General features: G+C 50.1%; 1 protein-coding gene across 1 annotated transcript; it reads left to right on the top strand.

Annotated features, from left to right (window-relative positions):
• Positions 1–11,071: 11,071 nt before the first annotated feature.
• Positions 11,072–18,594, top strand: PODXL (podocalyxin like). Its single transcript, XM_023207875.1, has 8 exons — positions 11,072–11,207; positions 11,454–12,083; positions 13,290–13,510; positions 13,847–13,918; positions 16,153–16,300; positions 16,581–16,642; positions 16,863–17,030; positions 18,397–18,594. Exons 1-8 carry the CDS (start codon positions 11,072–11,074, stop codon positions 18,592–18,594), a joined length of 1,635 nt encoding a protein of 544 aa, XP_023063643.1.
• Positions 18,595–19,242: the final 648 nt, after the last annotated feature.

Raw genomic sequence — 19,242 nt, 5'->3', positions numbered from 1 at the left:
TTTTATTTGAGATGCATCCTCACCATGTTGCCCAAGCTGGAGTGCAGTGTCACGATCTCGGCTCACTGCAACCTCCACCTCCCGGGTTCAAGCGATTCTCCCGTCTCAGCCTTCTGAGTAGCTGGGACTACAGCACGTGCCACCATACCTGGCTAATTTTTTGTATTTTTAGTAGAGACAGGGTTTCACTGTGTTGGCCAGGCTGTTCTCGAACACCTGACCTCAGGTGATCTACCCGCCTTGGCCTCCCAAAGTTCTGGGATTACAGGCGTGAGCTACTGCGCCCTGCTGCTCCACTGTTATTTTTTTTTTTTTTTTTGAGACAGAGTCTCGCTCTGTCGCCCAGGCTGGAGTGCAGTGGCTGGATCTCAGCTCACTGCAAGCTCTGCCTCCCAGGTTTACACCATTCTCCTGCCTCAGCCTCCCGAGTAGCTGGGACTACAGGCGTCCGCCACCTCGCCCAGCTAGATTTTTGTATTTTTTAGTAGAGACGAGGTTTCACCGTGTTAGCCAGGATGGTCTTGATCTCCTGACCTCGTGATCCGCCCGTCTCGGCCTCCCAAAGTGCTGGGATTACAGGCTTGAGCCACCGCGCCCGGCCTTCACTGTTATTTTTTACTTCACACTTGCTGGCCTCGTAGAACAGGGGAGGGGACCATTTCCTGATGTTCTGTTTAAGTCTCCCTCAGGCACTGGGAAGCTGAGCTTGAGGGTGTGGCCTTCACTAGCATTCCCGCCTCTTACCTAGATGCTGCAGCTGGGTTTAGCTTCAGGAGTAAGGAGCTGTTTTATTTTTCCTGTTCTCTTCCCTGGCTGTGGGAGGTTTCCGCCAGTGCCCTCAGGCTGGAGATTTTGTTGACCTCCACCTGAAAGGCTTTTTTCCTGCCCTATAGGGATGTGGAGGGTATGGAGTTTCAGCACCGGCTGTTTCTTTCCCCAGCCAGCCCCACCCACAAGGGGTTGCTTTTTCAAGGCTTCCTGTGAACACCTGATGGGGTTCCTAGGAGTAAAGTGCCCTGTGTTGTGGACCTTACAAGCCTACAGCTCATAGGGCTTCACATTTTCATACTAACCCATCCACAGCTTTTAGAAACTCATTTAAAATTTGTCTTTAATCAGCTGGGTGCGGTGGCTCACGTCTGTAATCCAGCACTTTGGGATCAGCACAAGGTGGGTGGATCACGAGGTCAGGAGTTCGAGACCAGCCTGACCAACATGGTGAAACCTTCTCTACTGAAAATACAACTGAGCATGGTGGTACGTGCCTATACGCCCAGCTGCTCAGGAGGCTGAGGCCGGAGAATCACTTGAACCTTTGAGGCAGAGGTTGCAGTGAGCCGAGATCATACCGCTGCACTCCAGCCTGGGTGACAGAGCGAGACTCCGTCTCAGAAAATAAAAATTGGCCTTAATCTTCTTACTGAACTTTGCCCATGTCCCAGGTAAGGCAAGTGCTCTGGTCTGGTTGCTCCCTGCAGTTGTCCATCTGTCTCCACTTTTTAGGGTCGTTTTCTTCATGACCTCAGGGCTCAAGAAAAGTCATAACTTTTTGGGTTCTCAACTTTTTTTTTCTTTTTTTTTTTTTGAGACGGAGTCTTTTTTTTTTTTTGTTGCAGTCACCCAGGCTAGAGTGCAGTGGCACAATCTCAGCTCAGTGTAGCCTCTGCCTCCTGGGTTCAAGTGATTCTCCTGCCTCAGCCTACTGAGTAGCTGGGATTACAGGCGCCCGCCACCATGCCTGGCTAATTTTTGTATTTTTAGTAGAGATGGGGTTTCACCATATTGGCCGGGCTAACCTCGAACTCCTGACCTCAAGTGATCCACCCGCCTCAGCTTCCCAAAGTGCTGGGATTACAGGTGTAAGCCACCATGTCCAGCCTCTCAGCTTTTTTCTTGTAGTCAGAGTAGGAGCAAAGTTCTTTCTAGTCTGCTCTCATTAGCTGAAACTGGAAGTCCTATTGTTTCTTTTGATGAACACAAATTCTTTTTTTTTTTTTTTTGAGACGGAGTCTCGCTCTATCGCCCAGGCTGGAGTGCAGTGGCCCGATCTCAGCTCACTGCAAGCTCCGCCTCCTGGGTTTACGCCATTCTCCTGCCTCAGCCTCCCGAGTAGCTGGGACTACAGGCACCCGCCATCTCGCCCGGCTAGTTTTTTTTGTATTTTTTAGTAGAGACGGGGTTTTACCATGTAGGCCAGGAAGGTCTCGATCTCCTGACCTCGTGATCCACCCGTCTCGGCCTCCCAAAGTGCTGGGATAACAGGCTTGAGGCACCACGCCCGGCCGATGAACACAAATTCTTAACTTTGATGCTAAATGTATCAGTCTTTTTCTTTGGTTTGTGCTTTTCATGTTTTGTGGATGGACAATTGTATATGAAACAATTCCTTTTACAGACACATATTAGAGCAGAACAGACTGTGCTATAGAAAGTTCATGTAATGATTTGATCTTTGAATCCTGTTTTGGAGTTTCTTTATGATAAAAGTAACGATTCAATTTCTTTTTTTCCCCCTTTTTTGTGGTTTTATAACTTTATTTGATGTACTCGACAGTCAGCAGTTATTTCTCATCCACATTGACTGTCTATAGATTTTTGAAAGTGGTAACAGGCACGTGGGTAACCAAAGTATAGAGCTTGTTTGGTGGATCTTCATCCTGTTTCCTGGACAACCACACAGGGATAGATAAGTATGGGACATTCTTTATTCCTTTGGCCCAGACAGCTTTGATGAGCCTGGTATCAATGCGCACATCTGGAGTTCCCATCTCCTTCATGGCAAATTTCTGGATCTCTGTGAGTACCTGAGGGGCACGCTGCTTGAAGCCCACTCCAGGATGCTCTTGGGATTGTTGATGGTACATTCTCTGTCACCACCTCGTTGATGGTAGAATGGCCTTTCTTCTCATCACCCTCCTTCGCAGGAGCCATTTTACCGTACCCAAGTTGGAAAGGCTCAATTTCTTTATGATTATAGGATAAATGATTATTTCCATTTTCCTTGAGTCACTCTGGTAAGCTTTTCCTTTTCCCAAGAAATTTGTGGCAGGGCACAGTGTCTCATATCTGTCGTCCCAGCACTTTGGGAGGCTGAGGCAGATGGATCCCTTGAGTCAGGAGTTTGAGACCAGCCTGGGCAACATGGTGAAACCCTATCTCTACAAAAAATACACAAATTTTAGCTGGGTGTGGTGGTACATGCCTGTAGTCCCAGCTACCCAGCAGGCTGAAGTAGGAGGATTGCTTGACCCCAGGAAGTTGTAATGAGCCAAGATCACACCATTGCACTCCAGCCTGTAGGACAGAGTGAGACCATGTCTCAAAAAAGAGAAAGAAATTTGTCTATCTCATCTGCTTCAAATTTATGAGTATTTGCCCATAAGGTATTATGCTTTAAATATCTATTATGATTTTTGTACCTCACATTGTTTACTTATGCCTTTGGATTTTTTTTCCCTTTTGATCAACTTCTCCAAAGACTTTTTGGTACTTTATTAGCCCGTTTAAAAAAACCAATTTTTGATTTTGATATTTGCTATTGTATTTTGGTTTCTATTTCTTTGGTTGTTCTTTCATTCTTCCATTTTTTTTTTCTTTAGGTTTGTTTTGTGGCTTTCCATTGTCAGATTGAAGGTGGTAGATAGAGGACCAGGCCTGGGTTGGTCCTAAAGGAGGACAATGGAAATTGCAGCGCGGAATGCCTGTTCCTGCCCCCACCCGTACCTAAAGGTCTCTAAGAGAATTAGTTCCCCGTGATCAGCTGAATGAGGAGTGAAAAAGCCAAGCCTGGTTTTATATGATTTGGGGTAATATGCTAGTACCAGCCAAAAGTGGACAGTGACAGGAGAAAAGCTCTATTTAGGGGGGATCCTGAAGGGTGGTGTAGAAACAAAATTCTCCCAATGACCCGGACTTTAAATAATACATTTCCTGGTCTTTTGTTTTTGAAGAAAAGGTCCACTGAGGCGAGGTTCTGAACAGATTCATCGGCAGGAGCTAATGATTTTTAAAGCAATGCTAGGGAACTCAGAAGGAACAGCAGTGGAGAATCAGTGTGACTCGGAAGGTTAGGCAGGCATGTGGAGGGACCCGCAGGGCTAGGTCTGGAGTGTGAGGATGTTTGCCTGGCTCTGGAGAACGTTCTGGGTAATCAGATGGGCAAGATGCTCCCTTCTGCATATCAGTTTCTTTCTCCATCACCTAATGATGGCGCTGTGGACCCGTGGCCAAGTGGCCGTGGTGGAGGGTGGCCCGTTCCGGACCTGCATGTACCCTCCAGGCTGCCACGTTTCTGTCAGCAGCGCCATTTCTGGACTCCCAGGATGCTTTATTCACTATCACAATTACCCCACAGACCATAGGCTTTTTACCAAGGAGCTCACTCTACAGCAGAATAAGTGGCCTGTTAAATTTAATCAGACTTAGTGTGAACCCTACATGTGGCTAAATAATGAAGCAGGAAGGAATATGGCTAGAACCCCAGGGATTCCCCATGGTGCCAGTCATAAAAGTAAATGGAAAGACCTCTTACGGACAGCATCCTTAAACACTCTCATCCCCAATAAAATCCAGTATCCAACACTAATGTTGCCAGTGGTGCGAACTGCTGATGCTCAATGGTGGTAGAAGTGATGGCCTCAGCAGACCAGTTCAGGAGAAGAGGTCTTGAACACTGTTTCTGACTTATGCTTGATTCTTTAGTCACCTTGAGTATTTTATTAGCCAATGCACTATCTTTTTAATAGATTTACTTTCTCTTTAAAGCAGACAGAATTAATTTCTAATATTTGAAAGACTCCTGGTTTTTATACGAGTATGTAGGAGAGCAGATTAGAGAGCGAATGGCATTTCCCCCCAAAAAGACAGGTTCAGGTCCTAATCTCTGGTACCTGGTACCTGTGCAGGTGACCCTATCTAGAAATAGGGTATTTGCAGATGCAATCAAGTTAAGATGAAGTCATACTGGATTAGGGAGGGCTCTAAATCCAATGACTCCTTATAAGAGGAGAGAGATGCGGCCGGGCCGGTAGCTCACGCCTCTAATCCCAGCCTGTAATCCCAGCACTTCAGGAGACCAAGCGAGGCAGATTGCCTGAAGTCAGGAATTCGAGACCAGCCTGGCTAACATGGTGAAACCACATCTCCATTAAAAATACAAAAATTACCCTGGCATGGTGGTGTGCACCTGTCGTCCCAGGTACTTGGGAGGCAGAGGCAGGAGAATTGCTTGAACCCACGAGGTGGAGGTTGCAGTGAGTGGAGATTGTGCCATCGCACTCCAGCCTGGGAGACAGATACTCCATCTCACCGAAAAAAAAAAAAGAGAGTTACGCAAGGAGGAAGGTCATGTGTTGATGGAGCCAGAGATCACAGTGACACAGCTACAAGCCAAGGAGCAGCCAGGATTGCTGATAAGAAGCAGGAAAAGAGTCTTCCCTCCTACCTTTGGAGGGAGCTTGGCCCTGCCAGTTTCAGACGTCTAGCATCCAGAACCATGAGAGAATGTATTTATGTTGTCTGTAGCCACCTAGTTTGCAGTCATTTGTTAACGCAGCCATAGGAAAGAAATGCACGATTCATTCAGGGAACACTGAGTCTGTGAAAACATTGAGTTCTGGGACCTGGTTGAGTGACTGCGCTCTCTATCATTGTGAATCAACACAGTTCCCAGTTTGTGGACGCTACACCTAAGAAGTCAGTGAGCTGCCCAACCATTCTGATCCGAAAGAGCACATAAGCTCTTAGCTGCTGCTCGAAATAGCCTTGGTTCGACCATTGTGATCGCCACGCTGGTCTTGCTGCCCACTGTGGAAGCACACGCACCTTTTTTCCTGGAAATGAAATTCTGTTATTTTCTCTACACCAAGGAACCTGGTGTCCATCCCCACTGAAATCAGCAGCATTTCCTATTAACATACCTGACCAGTGAAGGACAGCCACAGAGTTCTCAGAACATGTGAATAGTCCTCTTAACAATATCCCAAATGTAATCAAATCCAAGCCACCATCAGTTATAAGATGCACTATTATTTTATGAACCACTTAGAAAAAAAGCCAGGCATGGTGGCTCGCACCTGTAATCCCAGCATTTTGGGAGGATAAGGTAGGAGGATCACTTGAGCACAGGAGTTCACGACCAGCCTGGGCAACATAGGGAGATCCTGTCTCTACAAAATTTCTCAGGTGTCATAGTACACACCTGTGCTCCCAGCTACTTGGGAAGCTGAGGCAGAAGGATCACTTGAGCCCCGGAGTCTGATGCTTCAGTGAGCCCAGATCATGCCACTGCACTACAACCTAGGTGACAGAGCAAGACCCTGTCTCGAAAAAAAAGAAAAAGCAACCACAGTCAAAGCGTTATTCATAATACATTCTCATTTCAGAGACATGGAAAGATGTGAATCTTAGAAGTCATGAATCATGTTGCTCAAAGCCTTGTAAAGGGAGTGTCATTTGAGTTCTCATGACACACCAGAGCATGAGTGAGCAGGACAGACGTGATAAACATTCTGTCTTTCCAAGACTTTGCCTTTTTTTTTTTTTTTTTCTGACACAGAGTGTCAGTCTGTCCCCCAGGCTGGAGTGCAGTGGTGCAATCTCCCGGGTTCAAGCAATTCTACTGCCTCAGCCTCCTGAGTAGCCAGGATTACAGGTGTGCACCAACACGCCCGGCTAAGTTTTGTATTTTTAGTAGAGACGGGGTTTCACCATGTTGGCCTGGCTGGTCTTGAACTCCTGACCTCGTGATTCGTCCAACTTGGCCTCCCAAATTGCTGGGATTACAGGCGTGAACCACCATGCCCAGCCAAGACTTTGCATTTCTTTCTATGCATTGTTCCAGGGTATTTCTGACAACTCAGCTTTATTTAGTGTGGATTTCCATGAAGTCCAGGTTTCAGTCATCCAACTAAGAAAGCAATGAGAACTACCTGTAGCTGCTGGAGTCAGTATATTGGATCCAAAACCTATGGTATGCGTACCCATAATTCAGCCTGATGTGAAATTACGATCATTCTCCTTTTGATACAGCACGCTTATGTTAAATATCCATAAGTATTTGCAAGTTTTTTTGTAGATATTTTTAGTGTGTGAGCCTTCTCCTAGGTCAGAGTCTGTGTTTTTCCTCCTGGGACATGCTGGAATCTGACTGTTGTTACAGGTTTGAAGGAAATAAAGAGCGGTGGGGATCATGATGAGATTTGGCTTTCGATGCCAATGAGCTCAAGTGAGGTTATTGAGAATCTCACAGGAGAGCAGTGGTAGCGCTTCCTGGCAAGTGAATTCCATTGAAGATGGAGATTTATGGGTAGTCTGATTCATCTGCACCCTCTCATGTCACCATTTAATTCTCTAAGTTGGCCAGGCACGGTGGCTCACGCCTGTAATCCCTGCACTTTGGGAGGCCTAGGTTTGCGGAGCATCTGTGGTCAGGAGTTCGAAACCAGCCTCGCTAACATGGTGAAACCCCATTTCTACTAAAAATACAAAAACTTAGTTGGGCATGGTGACATGAGCTTGTAATTTCAGCTACTCGGGAGGCTGAGGCAGGAGAATTGCTTGAACCTGGGAGGCAGAGGTTGCAGTGAGCTGAGATTGAGCCATTGCACTCCAGCTTGGGTAACAAGAGCGAAACTCCATCTCAAAAAAAAACAAATTCTCTAGGTTCTATTTTCACATAAGAGACCTGGTGAGGTTATGAATTAAGTTAACACTGTAATTCGGCAACTCATGGAATCAAGCTTTTGGCCATCTCAGCCCTTCAGCTGCAAACAAAGAGACCCCTTGAATGTGTTCTTGGAAAGTCTCTGGTTTTCAGTCTGTGCTTTCATAGGAGGATTTAGGAATTTGAATTTGTTGTTCTCTTTCTTTAAACCAGTAGTTTTCACTGGCAGTGATTTTGTCTCCCTCAGGAGACATTTGGGAATATCTGGAGACATTTTTTCGTGGTTACAACTGGAAAGGGGTGTGCATGTGTATTACTTGCATCTAATAGATAGAGGCCAGGAATGTTGCTAAGCATTCTGTGTATAATGCATAGGACAACTTCCCGTAACAGAAACTATCCAGTTCAAAATGCCAGTGGTTTCAGAGTTGAGAAATCCTGTTTTAAGCTGTTCACCATTGTAAGAAGCAACCATCCAGGGCTGGATGCTGTGGCTCACACCTGTAATCCCAGCACTTTGGGAGGCCGAGGCTGGAGGATCACTTGAGCCTAGGAGTTTGAGACCAGCCTGGCCATTATAGCGAGATCTTGTCTCTACAAATTATAAAAAAAATTAGCTGGGTATGGTGGTACGTGCTTGTGGTCTCAGCTACTCGGAGGCTGACGTGGGAGGACTGATTTAGCCCAGGAGGTCAAGGCTCTAGTGAATCCTGATCGTGCCACTGTACTCCAGCCTGGGCAACACAGCAAGATCCTGTCTCACAAAAAAACAAAACAAAACAAAAAAATCATCCCACATATTCCTTAATTCCCCACATATGCTGATATAGTCCCCTTGCAATCTAGTATCTTGCCAGATGACACTATGATGCCATCAATAGTAAGAAACACTGTTATTTTATGAACTACTAAGAAGAAAAAATGCCTGTCAAACCCTCATATTGCACCGCCTTTTTTTTTTTTTTTCTTCTGGAGCCGGGTTTCACTCTGTCACCTAGGCTGGAGTGCAGTGGCATGATCTCAGCTCACTACAACCTCTGCCTCCCGGGTTCAAGTTACTCTCCTGCCTCAGCCTCCTGAGTCGCTGGGATTATAGGCACCTGCCACCACACCTGGCTAGTTTTTGTATTTTTAGTAGAGACGAAGTTTCACCATGTTGGCCAGGCTGGTGTCAAACTCCTGACCTTAGGTGATCCACCCGCCTTGGCCTCCCAAAGTGCTGGGATTATAGGCATGAGCCACCGTGCCCAGCCTGTATTGCTTTTTAAAACAGATTTGGTGAGTGTGCCTTTCATACTCTGGCAGCAGCCACTGGGCCACACCAAAGCCACTTCCTGGGCACTTCACTTTAGATTAGAGGTGATAATGTCACTGCTTATCCTTGAGATGTCATGGGACACTTGCAAGTATTCCTTAATACTTGCAGAATTTTGACTGCCCTTTGTCCCCAATAAGGCCTGACAAGCAGTCCCTGAAGTCTTCCTGCCGGCAGGTACTCCTGATTAATATTTCTGCTTTTCAGTAGCAAAATGTGTGTGTAAAAGATTTTGGATACTGTCCGGTGTATGGAGTAGCTGGGATTGCCCGAGGCCACAACATTCAGAGCTACTTTGAACATCACCCAAGCCAGGCTGTAGAACTGATCCAGGGAGGCCAGCGCTGTTTACCCATGCCAAGCACCAGGTGGCGCTGCGGCCTGGGATGAATGCTTGGCCTGCTTGGCCTCACCTCCATGCATGATGTCACCACTCTTGCCCGCAGAGCCCCTCACGGCTGGAATGAGACTGCTCATTCATGGTGGCACTGCCACCTGCTTATGCTCATCCCAGGGGAGGCTGGCAAGGCAAACAGCTGGCATTTTCATAGAAGCATTGCCATAGGAGGCAGATTCTGCTGCCGTCAAGTCTCATGGGGTGCAGAACTCCTAAATATAGAGAAATGGTATGGGTGTTGGCTGGCACGGAGAATGGGATGCAGCCAGCAGCCCCCTTCCCACCACTCCCTTCTGCTCCAGACAGAAAACTAGGAATCACCTTAGATTCTCTTCTTCCCTCACTTAGGACATCAGCAAGCAGTTGATCTCCAAAACAGTCTTTACGCTGTCTGCCTTTTGTCTCCAGTGTCAGTAGCTTCCTGTGGCCAACGCTGTTCATTCCATCTGGATTACTGCAATTGCCTCCTAACTTCTCTTCCCTCTTCCACACGCTCTTCTTTCCAGTCTGCATTCCCCAAAGCAGCAGGAACAGGTTTCTCTGTAAGTCATCCTATAAAACTTCCTTGCATTAATGCCTTCAGTGGCTGCTTTTTTGCACCAAGAATAAAATCTGGAATCTGCATTTTGGCCTCTGAGGAGGATGATCTTATGTCTCATTCTACTTAGGATATGATATTTTTATTTTTATTTTTTTGAGACAGAGTCTCACTCTGTCGCCCAGGCTGGAGTGCAGTGACACCATCTTGGCTCACTGCAAGCTCCACCTCCCGGGTTCAAGCAGTTCTCCTGCCTCAGGCTCCCGAGTAGCGGGGACTACAGGCGCTCGCCACCATGCCCGGCTGATTTATTTTGTATTTTTAGTAGAGACGAGGTTTCTCTTTATTGGCCAGACTGGTCTGTAACTCCTCACCTCAAGTGATCTGCCCATCTCAGGCTCCCAAAGTGCCGGGATTACAGGCATGAGCCACCGCACCTGGCCGAATGTGATTTTTAGAGAGCCTTTTATTCTCAAAAATGTCTGGTTTGGACATTCAGTTGCTGTCACTGTCATAAGACCCTGTATTTTCTCAGCCCTGCGCCTGACCCCTCCTCACCCAACTCCATTCCTGCTTGTCTTCTTTCAGCTCCTTTCCCTACTTGGGGGCTTTGCAGATTCTGTTCCTTCTGCCAGGGACACTTTTCCTCCCATTCTTCACAAAGCATTCTCCTCGTTACCCTTCAGGGCTTAGCTTAACCGTCACTGCAGAGATGCCTTTCCTTCCCTCACTGGACATGGTCCCTCCCTGCTTGTCTCCGCATCGTTTCCTTCCTCACTTCCTCCGTGTGGTAAGCAGATTTGACGGTGCTCTGTCCACGTGTTTAGTCTCTGCCTCCCCACCAGAGTGTAAGCGCCTCGAGGGTACAACTCTCTGTGTCGTGTTCACCATTGTGTCTCCACTGCCTGACACAAAACCCATTTCCTCAAGAAATGGCAGGTGAAGCCGCCATGCTATGCTGCATGCAGTCTGGGCACTCGGCCTTTCTTGGCACAGCTCACCTAGTACTGAAATAGTAATTTGTGTAATTTCAGTTTATCATCAGTTTCTCCTAGATTTAACTTCCATGAGAACAGGGCCCATGTATTTTTTTGCTTAAGCCCAGAACAAGGCCAGGGCAGTTCAGGAAGCATTAGTCTGTGGAATTTTCTGTGGACCATGTGCCTGGTTGCTGGGGAGGAGGAGACAGGTGTTCCTGGCGGCTGGTTCTGGGGTACCATATTGAGAAACTTAAGGAGGATGTGCGTGGGGCCGGACGGGGACGGCAAGGTGTGCATGACAGCCTCCACGTGTGGTGGGCCTTGCTGGCCTGGCCTCCCCTTCAGCAGCATTTCGCTTTTCTGACCCTGCTGCACTCTAAGCTGCCCTCTTAGAGGTTTCTTGAACCTCAGAAAATTCGGGATTTACCAAAGACCCAGGCCTTCAGCAAGGCAGACGGCAGGGCTGCGAGCAAGACCTCTGAATCCTGGGGAAGAGCTGGAGAAGTGTGGTGAGGAAGCCTCCCAGCCCTAACTCCATTCTGTGTTGTCTTTGCAAACAGCAGCCCTGACTACTAAGAACTCATCTAAGACAACAACACTGGAAACCGCTGTCGGGCAACACCTGGCTCCAACATCCAGTGTCACCACCGTGGCTACAGCTAGAGTCCAGCAGAACACAGTCTCTGCTTCCAAGGCCATGGAAACCTTGGCCCCGACCAAGGCGAGCACCCTTGGTGTGTCCAGTCACTCACCAGGGACTACAGCCCAGGTTCTGCAAACCTCAGGCCCAGTCACCACTACCGTGGCTGTAGGATGCTGCTCAGACAACGCTACTACCGCCATCAAGGGCCCCAGGAGCACGCAAGGTGCAGACGCCACTACAGTTGCAATCTCCACGACCACAGTGAAACCTGACACCACAAGCAGCCAGAATGGAGCAGAAAATACAACTAACTCTGGGGGTCAACGCAGCCACAGTGTGACCACAGACCTCACATCCACTAAGGCAGGACATCCGACAACCCTTCACCCTACAAATCCAGTTAGCCCCTCACAACCCACTTCGACGCATCCTGTGGCCACCCCAACAAGCTTGGGATATGACCATCTTACGACAGCTTCAAGCAGTTCAAGCACCGTGGCTAGCCCTGGCCATAACTTCACAAGCCCAGGGATGACCACCACCCCACGTAAGTAATTGCCTGGCTTTCTTCAAGCACCAAGAAACTTTTCAGGGCCAGGCATGATGGCTCATGCCTGTAACTGCAGCACTTTGGGAGGCTGAGGCAGGTGGATCACCTGAGGTCAGAAGTTCGAGACCAGCCTGGCCAACATGGCGAAGCCCTGTCTCTACTAAAAATACAAACATTAGCTGGGTGTGGTGGTGGGCGCCTGTAAAGCTACTCGGGAGGCTCAGGCAGGAGAATTGCTTGAACCCGAGAGGTGAATAGTTTCTATTCCATACCTGTTTATTTATTTTTGAGATGGAGTCTCTCGCTGTGTCACCCAGGCTGGAGTACAGTGGCACAAACTCTGCTCACTGCAACCTCCACCTCCGGGTTCAAGCGATTCTCCTGCCTCAGCCTCCTGAGTAGCTGGGACTACAGGTGTGCACCACCACACCTGGCTAATTTTTTTTTTTTTTAAGTAGAGACAGGGTTTCACCATGTTGACCAGGCTGGTCTTGAACTCCTGACCTTGGGTGATCTGCCCACCTTGGCCTCCCAAAATTGCTAGGATTACAGGTGTGAGCCACTGTGCCTGGCCAATACTTATTTATTTATTTATTTATAAGAGCTGGTCTTAACCTAGTAAATCAATTTCAAAATCTACCTGTGGATCATGAGCCTTAGGATCATGGCCCACCTCAGATCTGTGGACCCAGAATTTCTGAGTGCTCCCTGGTGATGTTGCTGCGTATCAGCAGCATATGGTCTGAAGTCAGCAGGCCACCACTCTACAGGAGGGTGCCACACAGTAGGAGTGTGGGCTCCGGCTGAGATAATCCTGGATTCGAATCCCCGCCCTGCCACTTGTTGGCATGGGAACTCGGGCAAATCACTGAGCTCCTCGGAGCCTCAGTTTCCTTGTTTATGAATTAGGGACGGTGACGATTCCTTCCCCAGAGGGTTGTTACGAGGATTCAGTAGGAAAGTACCTTTGAAACACTTAGTCCCTTGCACACAGTAAGTGGTTGGTGAATGTTCACTGCAGCTGCTGTGACTTCCTTTGCCGGGTTATTCCACTGGCTTGTCATAGGAATCAGTCCACTTCTTCCATCTCTGTGGGAAGTAAGACCAAAGAACCTGGGAAAACTATTAGAGCGAGAAAAGACTGTCCTCTTCTCACGAGGGTGCACTCATCTTTGCCCATTACCCTCGTTTTCCCAATGACAGCGCCATCAGTTATCTCGCAAAGAACTCAACAGACCTCCAGCCAGATGCCAGCCAGCTCTATGGCCCCTTTCACCAAGGGGACAGTGGAGCCCACAAGCCCGACAACGGCGTTGAGAACGTCTCCCCTGCCAGAGACCATGAGCTCCAGCCCCACGGCAGCATCAACTACCCACCGATACCCCGAAACACCGTCTCCCACCTTGGCTCATGGGAATAACTGGGTAACTCCGGCGGGTGTGGGGCAAGTATGAGAACCCAGGCTCGGGTAGAAGGGGCTTTAAGACAAGCGTTTCTGTTCTTTCCTCCAACCCAGGGCCCCTGGCTGGGGCTTTGAGCAGCACTTACCGTTCGCTCCTCCCTCTCCCTGGTTAGCCTGGTCCTGGCTTGGGCTGCCCTCAAGCCACGCAGCCAGGACATACCTGGCTCTGGAATGGGTCCAGCCATGCCTCTGGCTTGCCATGAACTCCTTTCTATCTGGGTCACCCCTTAGTTGGGGGGGAAGTGTCAAAGATTCCCTGACTATGAACCCAGACCTTAATCTCAGTGGCTTCTTGCAGACCAAGTGTGAGGCTCCTGAGATACCAAGTGAGAAGCACCTCATCCTGAACCTCACAGGAAACACCCTCTGTGTGAGTAGCTCGCCGATCTGAGGCCCCCGCTACAGGCTCGCAGCAGGGCTGAGGGAGGGAGAGGGAATGCATGTTCTTTCTAAGTGCATTGTTAAGCGTATTTCTAAGGCGCATTCGCTTTCTGGCCCTCATTTCTTCCTAGTAGGAAGTGGTCCTTTCCCATCTTACAGAGCGACAGACCGAGGTTTAGACTTCTCTGTCAGGACACACCCACAGGACTGAACCCCCTCGCCCCCCGGTTTCCTCGGCTTTCACTGTGTGACTATTCCCAGTATGCTGAGTTGAGGGACCCTGATCCTAGTTCCTGTTTGCCCTTAGTTCTGGGAGTGACTTTGGTGAGGTGATCTCTTTGGGTTTTAGATGGCTCAGTTGAAAATGAGAGGTGAGGCCAGGTGTGGTGGCTTACACCTGTAATCCCAACACTTTGAGAAGCTGAGGCAGGAAGTTTGCTTGAGGCCAGAAGTTCAAGACCAGCCGGGGCAACATAGAGAGACTCCGTTTCTACAGGGAGAAAAAAAAAAAGAGAGAGAGAAAATGAGAGGTGTAGTCTGCCTGAGTCTCTCGGCTTTAATCGTCTGTGGCTTCACATTTCCCGGTCCGTGGATATCTGAGAGCCTTGATGGACGAACAGTCCTGGGAGATGCTCCCTCTAACCTGAGGAGTTGACGGGATGGGTGGGAGAGAAAAGGGCCCAGGAATGCAGGAGCCACTGCCAGCAGTTCTCCAGTCTGGGTGGTGTGTGTGTGTGTGAGCACACCTGTGTGAGGGAGGTATAGCAGTGTGTGAGCAGCCTTCAGGCTGCCGGTCTCCCTGGGGCCAAAGGCTTTGGTCTGGGGATGCGCCGTGCACACTCCTGGTAAATAGCTGCTGAGCGCTGTGGGTGCTGGAGATGGCTGGCTCACTGCTGCCCTCTCCCGGTCAGTGCCGGTTTTTTGCAGCCACCCCCTAGGAACTAGAACTAGAACAGACGCGAACACTGTGTCTGCAATAGGACGGAGAATTTGGGCTTACAACACTTTAATGCTGCCTGAATTTTCTGCAGTCGTTTTCTTTTGGGTGTCCATTATGCCAGCATTTTCCAAGTGAACTTTACAAAAGCCTACATCTTGACCAGAGTTTTTAAAAGGCAGCGGTGTTCTCCTGGGGTTGGGCTTATCGGACAAGGCAGGCATTGCATGAGATGGGCTCTGGAGATAGTCAGGTGCCCGCCCAGCCATTCCTCAGACCCTCTTTTTGGATGTAGCTTGGCAGGCTGTATGATTGTTTGTGAGAAACATTTTTTTTTTTTTCCTTGCCAGAAAAGGAAGATGGAAAACCCTGGATCCCTTCCTGGTGTCAGGGTGGGGAATTAGTAAAGCTTAAGGAAATTCTGGTAGAAACCTTAGGGGTGGTTTGTACGGGTTCTGTGCTAAGCCATCCCTGGAGTCCTTTTCTTTGTCTTAGACATTTATTCTGGAATCAGGTCAGAGAAACCCCAGGGAGGGGTGCCCCGAGATGGCACGGCAGAACTGGGTAAAAAAAGCTGCCCATACCTCTCTCCTCATCCTCAGCCCTAAAGCCACGTCAGCCATAATCTTTCTTCTTAGAGCTAAATAAGACTCCTCCAAGATATCCTAGGGGGTAGCTTCAAGATTCCACCTGTTCCCTTACTCAGTGGAGGCCCCTTCCCCTGTCAGCCTGTCCATGTCTTCAGAGCCAGAGGCTCTGCCTAGGGCAAGGGCACGTGGATTTCAGCTTTGGGGGTAGAGACCCTTCTGCTGAGAGCTGCAGCCTCCTCACCTGATTTCTCTGAACTGGGCATGAAAGGCTGGTGAATGGGAGTTCAGGGGGAATTGGAGTCTCCCCGCAGGTTGTGGGGTGGGGTTGCTGTGCAGTGCCCCCACTCTAGCCCTTTCTAGGAATGGAGATGGAAAAGACCCCCAATCCATGAATAGCTTGGAGGGAAAAAAGGGGCACTAGGGTGAAAGGAATGAAAGGTGCAAGCACAGACCAGATAAACACGGTGCGGGGAACAAGCTGATGGGAACGAGGCAGAGGAGGCAGCAACTGACCCAGGAGAACAGCCCGCAACCCTTGGCTCCTGGCTGGCCGGCATGGAGCACCAGCTGGGGCTGGAGAGGGAGGCAGGTTCTAGAAGAGCAACAGTGTTCTCCCGACGTAGCTGGAGGGCAGCCCTACAGGCCTAGGCTGCTGTCACAGTCCCCGCGGAGTCACCTGCGCTCTCCCCACCATAGGCAGAGGGCCCTCCAGATGAGAAGCTGGTCACGCTGATATGCCAAGCAGTCAAAGCCGCCTTCAACCCGGCCCAAGATGAGTGCAGCATACGGCTGGCACGCGTTCAAGGAAGTCAGGCAGTGGCCGTCAAAGAAATCACTATTCACAGTGAGTGGAGGGCAAGGGGACTGGGCGGAAGGCAAGGGGGCCTGGGCTGAGGCCTGCATGGGTGGGAATGGGGGCGTGCAGGAGCCACATTGGAGGGTGGGTCACTGTGGTGCCCCTTCTGTTCCCTAAGAACTGCCAAGCCACACCCCCTCCCAGGTCACCCAAGAGACACACTCAGGAGACTGAGATACCTACATCCCTCTCTTGGGGTGCAGTCCCCGTCCCCCACTGCCTCTCTCTGGGCTGGGCCATTGGACAGCGTCTCCCTCCTCTCCCACAGCTAAGCTCCCTGCCAAGGATGTGTACGAGCGGCTGAAGGACAAATGGGATGAACTAAAGGAGGTAAGCGGCCCCCCAAGTGTGGGGACGGAGTAGAAGCCCCTTGTGGGAGGTCTGGTTGCTACCCTCTCTCTGTGGGGAGGAGCCCCATCACGTGCCTGCATGTACACGAGGGTGGTGGAACAGACCCCAGCAAACTGCAAGCAGAGGGGCTCTACAGTGAAGCCGGGGGGCTGATGGAGAGAGGGTGCCCCCAGACTGTTTTCTGCCACTTCCTGTGCAGGCAGGGGTCAGTCACATGCAGCTGGGGGACCAGGGGCCACCGGAGGAGGCCGAGGACCGCTTCAGCATGCCCCTCATCATCACCATCGTCTGCATGGCGTCCTTCCTGCTCCTCGTGGCGGCCCTCTATGGCTGCTGCCACCAGCGCCTCTCCCAGAGGAAGGACCAGGTAAGCAGCTGTTTGCGGCCACACAGAGGAAGCAGCCCAGGTCACCAGAGGAACCCTCCCCTCGTGATTCCCAAGTTGCAGAAAAGGAAAAGGGAGCAGGCCCTGGACCCTTTCTAATGGGCAGAAAACAGTCTGGGCAGCCGCCTCAGTCCACAGAGCATTACAGAGGCAGCGTGGCAGAGGACACGGCGTGGGCTTTGGAGTCAGGAAGTCTTACTTTTTATTTTATTATTGTTATTTTTTTCAGACAGTGTCTTGCTCTGTCACCCAGGCTGGAGTGCAGTGGTGAGATCTCGGCTCACTGCAACCTCCACCTCTTGGGTTCAAGTGATTCTTCTGCCTCAGCCTCCCCAGTAGCTGGGATTACAGGCATGCACCACCATGCCCGCCTAATTTTTGTATTTTTAGTAGAGATGGGGTTTCGCCATGTTGGCCAGGCTGGTCTCAAACTCCTGACCTCAAGCAATCTGCTCGCCCCAGCCTTCCAAAGTGCTGGGATTACAGGTGTGAGCCACCACGCCCAGACTGGAGTCAGGGAGATTTGGTTTAAGTCCTGGCCCCGACCTTGAGAAAGTCAGTCAGATGAGCTCTTTGGGCGTCAGGTTCCTCATCTGCATAGCAGGGATAACCTCCTTGCAGAGCTGGTCTGAGGATTAATTGATAGAAGCAGGTCTAGGTGTTCCTGTCTAACCCAAAATTTTTCCGCCTACCTTACTAGAATTCCCGCCATGACGGTGCCACCCAGACCCGTGGTTCTCACTCCTGCCTGCACACTGTGGGGAACTATAGAAAAAATTCCCTTGCCTGACTGCCTCCCACACCAATTCAAACAGAATCTCTGAGTCCATCAGTGTAGTTGTTAAAAAGCTCCCCAGGTGATTCTAGCATGCACTCAAGGTTGTGTTTGAGAGGGACAGAAAGCCCCTCTGCCAGATGGCTGCTATCTGTGGCAGGGATGGTTCTAGAGCCATCTTAGAGAGGGCTCAGTCACCCAGCCCAAGAGAGGTCATTTTTTAATGATCTTTCCCCATTCATTACAATAGGTGAAGTAGGTGTCTGGAGAGGAGGTTTTGGGGGAAGGGATGAAGGGGAGGAAAGAGCTTAGAGGACTCTGGAGAACAAAGTGCATCTCCACTGACTTCACCGGTCTGCCACCAGGGTGAGGGTGAGGGGCAAGTCTTTGTTCCAAACTAGTTCCGGGAAGGCTGAGAGCCAGAATGACCACCAGGAGCAGCCAGCCCCACAGGGGAGCAATGAGCGCCTGCTTTAGCTACAGTGGGGCTCCGGAGTGGGAGGGGTACATGCGCTATATTAAGCTCCGAGCCCTCTGAAACCCCCTTCTCACTGGTCACCTTCCCCACGCTAGCAACGGCTAACAGAGGAGCTGCAGACGGTGGAGAATGGTTACCATGACAACCCGACACTGGAAGTGATGGAGACCTCTTCTGAGATGCAGGAGAAGAAGGTGGTCAGCCTCAACGGGGAGCTAGGGGACAGCTGGATCGTCCCTCTGGACAACCTGACCAAGGACGACCTGGATGAGGAGGAAGACACACACCTCTAGTCCGGTCTGCCGGTGGCCTCCAGCAGCACTGCAGAGCTCCAGACCGACCACCCCAAGTGCCGTTTGGACGGGGAAGGGAAAGACTGGGGAGGGAGAGTGAACTCCAAGGGGTGTCCCCTCCCAATCCCCCCAGGGCCTTAATTTTTCCCTTTTCGAGCTGAACAAATCACATTCTGTCCAGATTCCTCCTGTAAAATAACCCACTAGTGCCTGAGCTCAGTGCTGCTGGATGATGAGGGAGATCAAGAAAAAGCCACGCAAGGGACTTTAGAGATGAACTAGTGGAATGCCTTCATTCCGCAGTGAGGTTGCCGAGACCTGAAGAGGGTAAGTGACTTGCCCAAGGTCAGAGCCACTTGGTGACAGAGTCAGGATGAGAACAAAGATTCCATTTGCACCATGCCACACTGCTGTGTTCACGCGTGCCCTCCGTCCAGAGCAGTCCCGGGCAGGGGTGAAACTCCAGCAGGCGGCTGGGCTGGAAAGGAGGGCAGGGCTACGTCCTGGCTCAGTGGGATCTGACGACCTGTAAGTCCAGCTCCCAAGTTTTCCTTCTCCTACCCCAGCTTGTGTACCCGTCTTCCCACCCTCTGTGTTCTTACCCCACCCTACACTCAGTGCTTGTTCCCACTTACTCTGTCCTGGGGC

The sequence above is a fragment of the Piliocolobus tephrosceles genome, chromosome 8, assembly GCF_002776525.5.
Source record: "Piliocolobus tephrosceles isolate RC106 chromosome 8, ASM277652v3, whole genome shotgun sequence".
NCBI lineage: Eukaryota > Metazoa > Chordata > Mammalia > Primates > Cercopithecidae > Piliocolobus > Piliocolobus tephrosceles.
Note: the sequence above shows the minus strand (reverse complement) of the source record. Positions and strands in the feature narration are given on the sequence as shown.

What these genes read in the sequence shown, in the direction of transcription:
- PODXL (XM_023207875.1), top strand. Translation starts at nt 11,072, where the DNA reads ATGTGCCTGGTTGCTGGGGAGGAGGAGACAGGTGTTCCTGGCGGCTGG. An exon ending in TGGCTCATGGGAATAACTGG is followed by an intron (nt 13,511 to 13,846) that starts GTAACTCCGGCG and finishes GGCTTCTTGCAG; the next exon opens with ACCAAGTGTGAGGCTCCTGA. An exon ending in TCTCCCAGAGGAAGGACCAG is followed by an intron (nt 17,031 to 18,396) that starts GTAAGCAGCTGT and finishes TCCCCACGCTAG; the next exon opens with CAACGGCTAACAGAGGAGCT.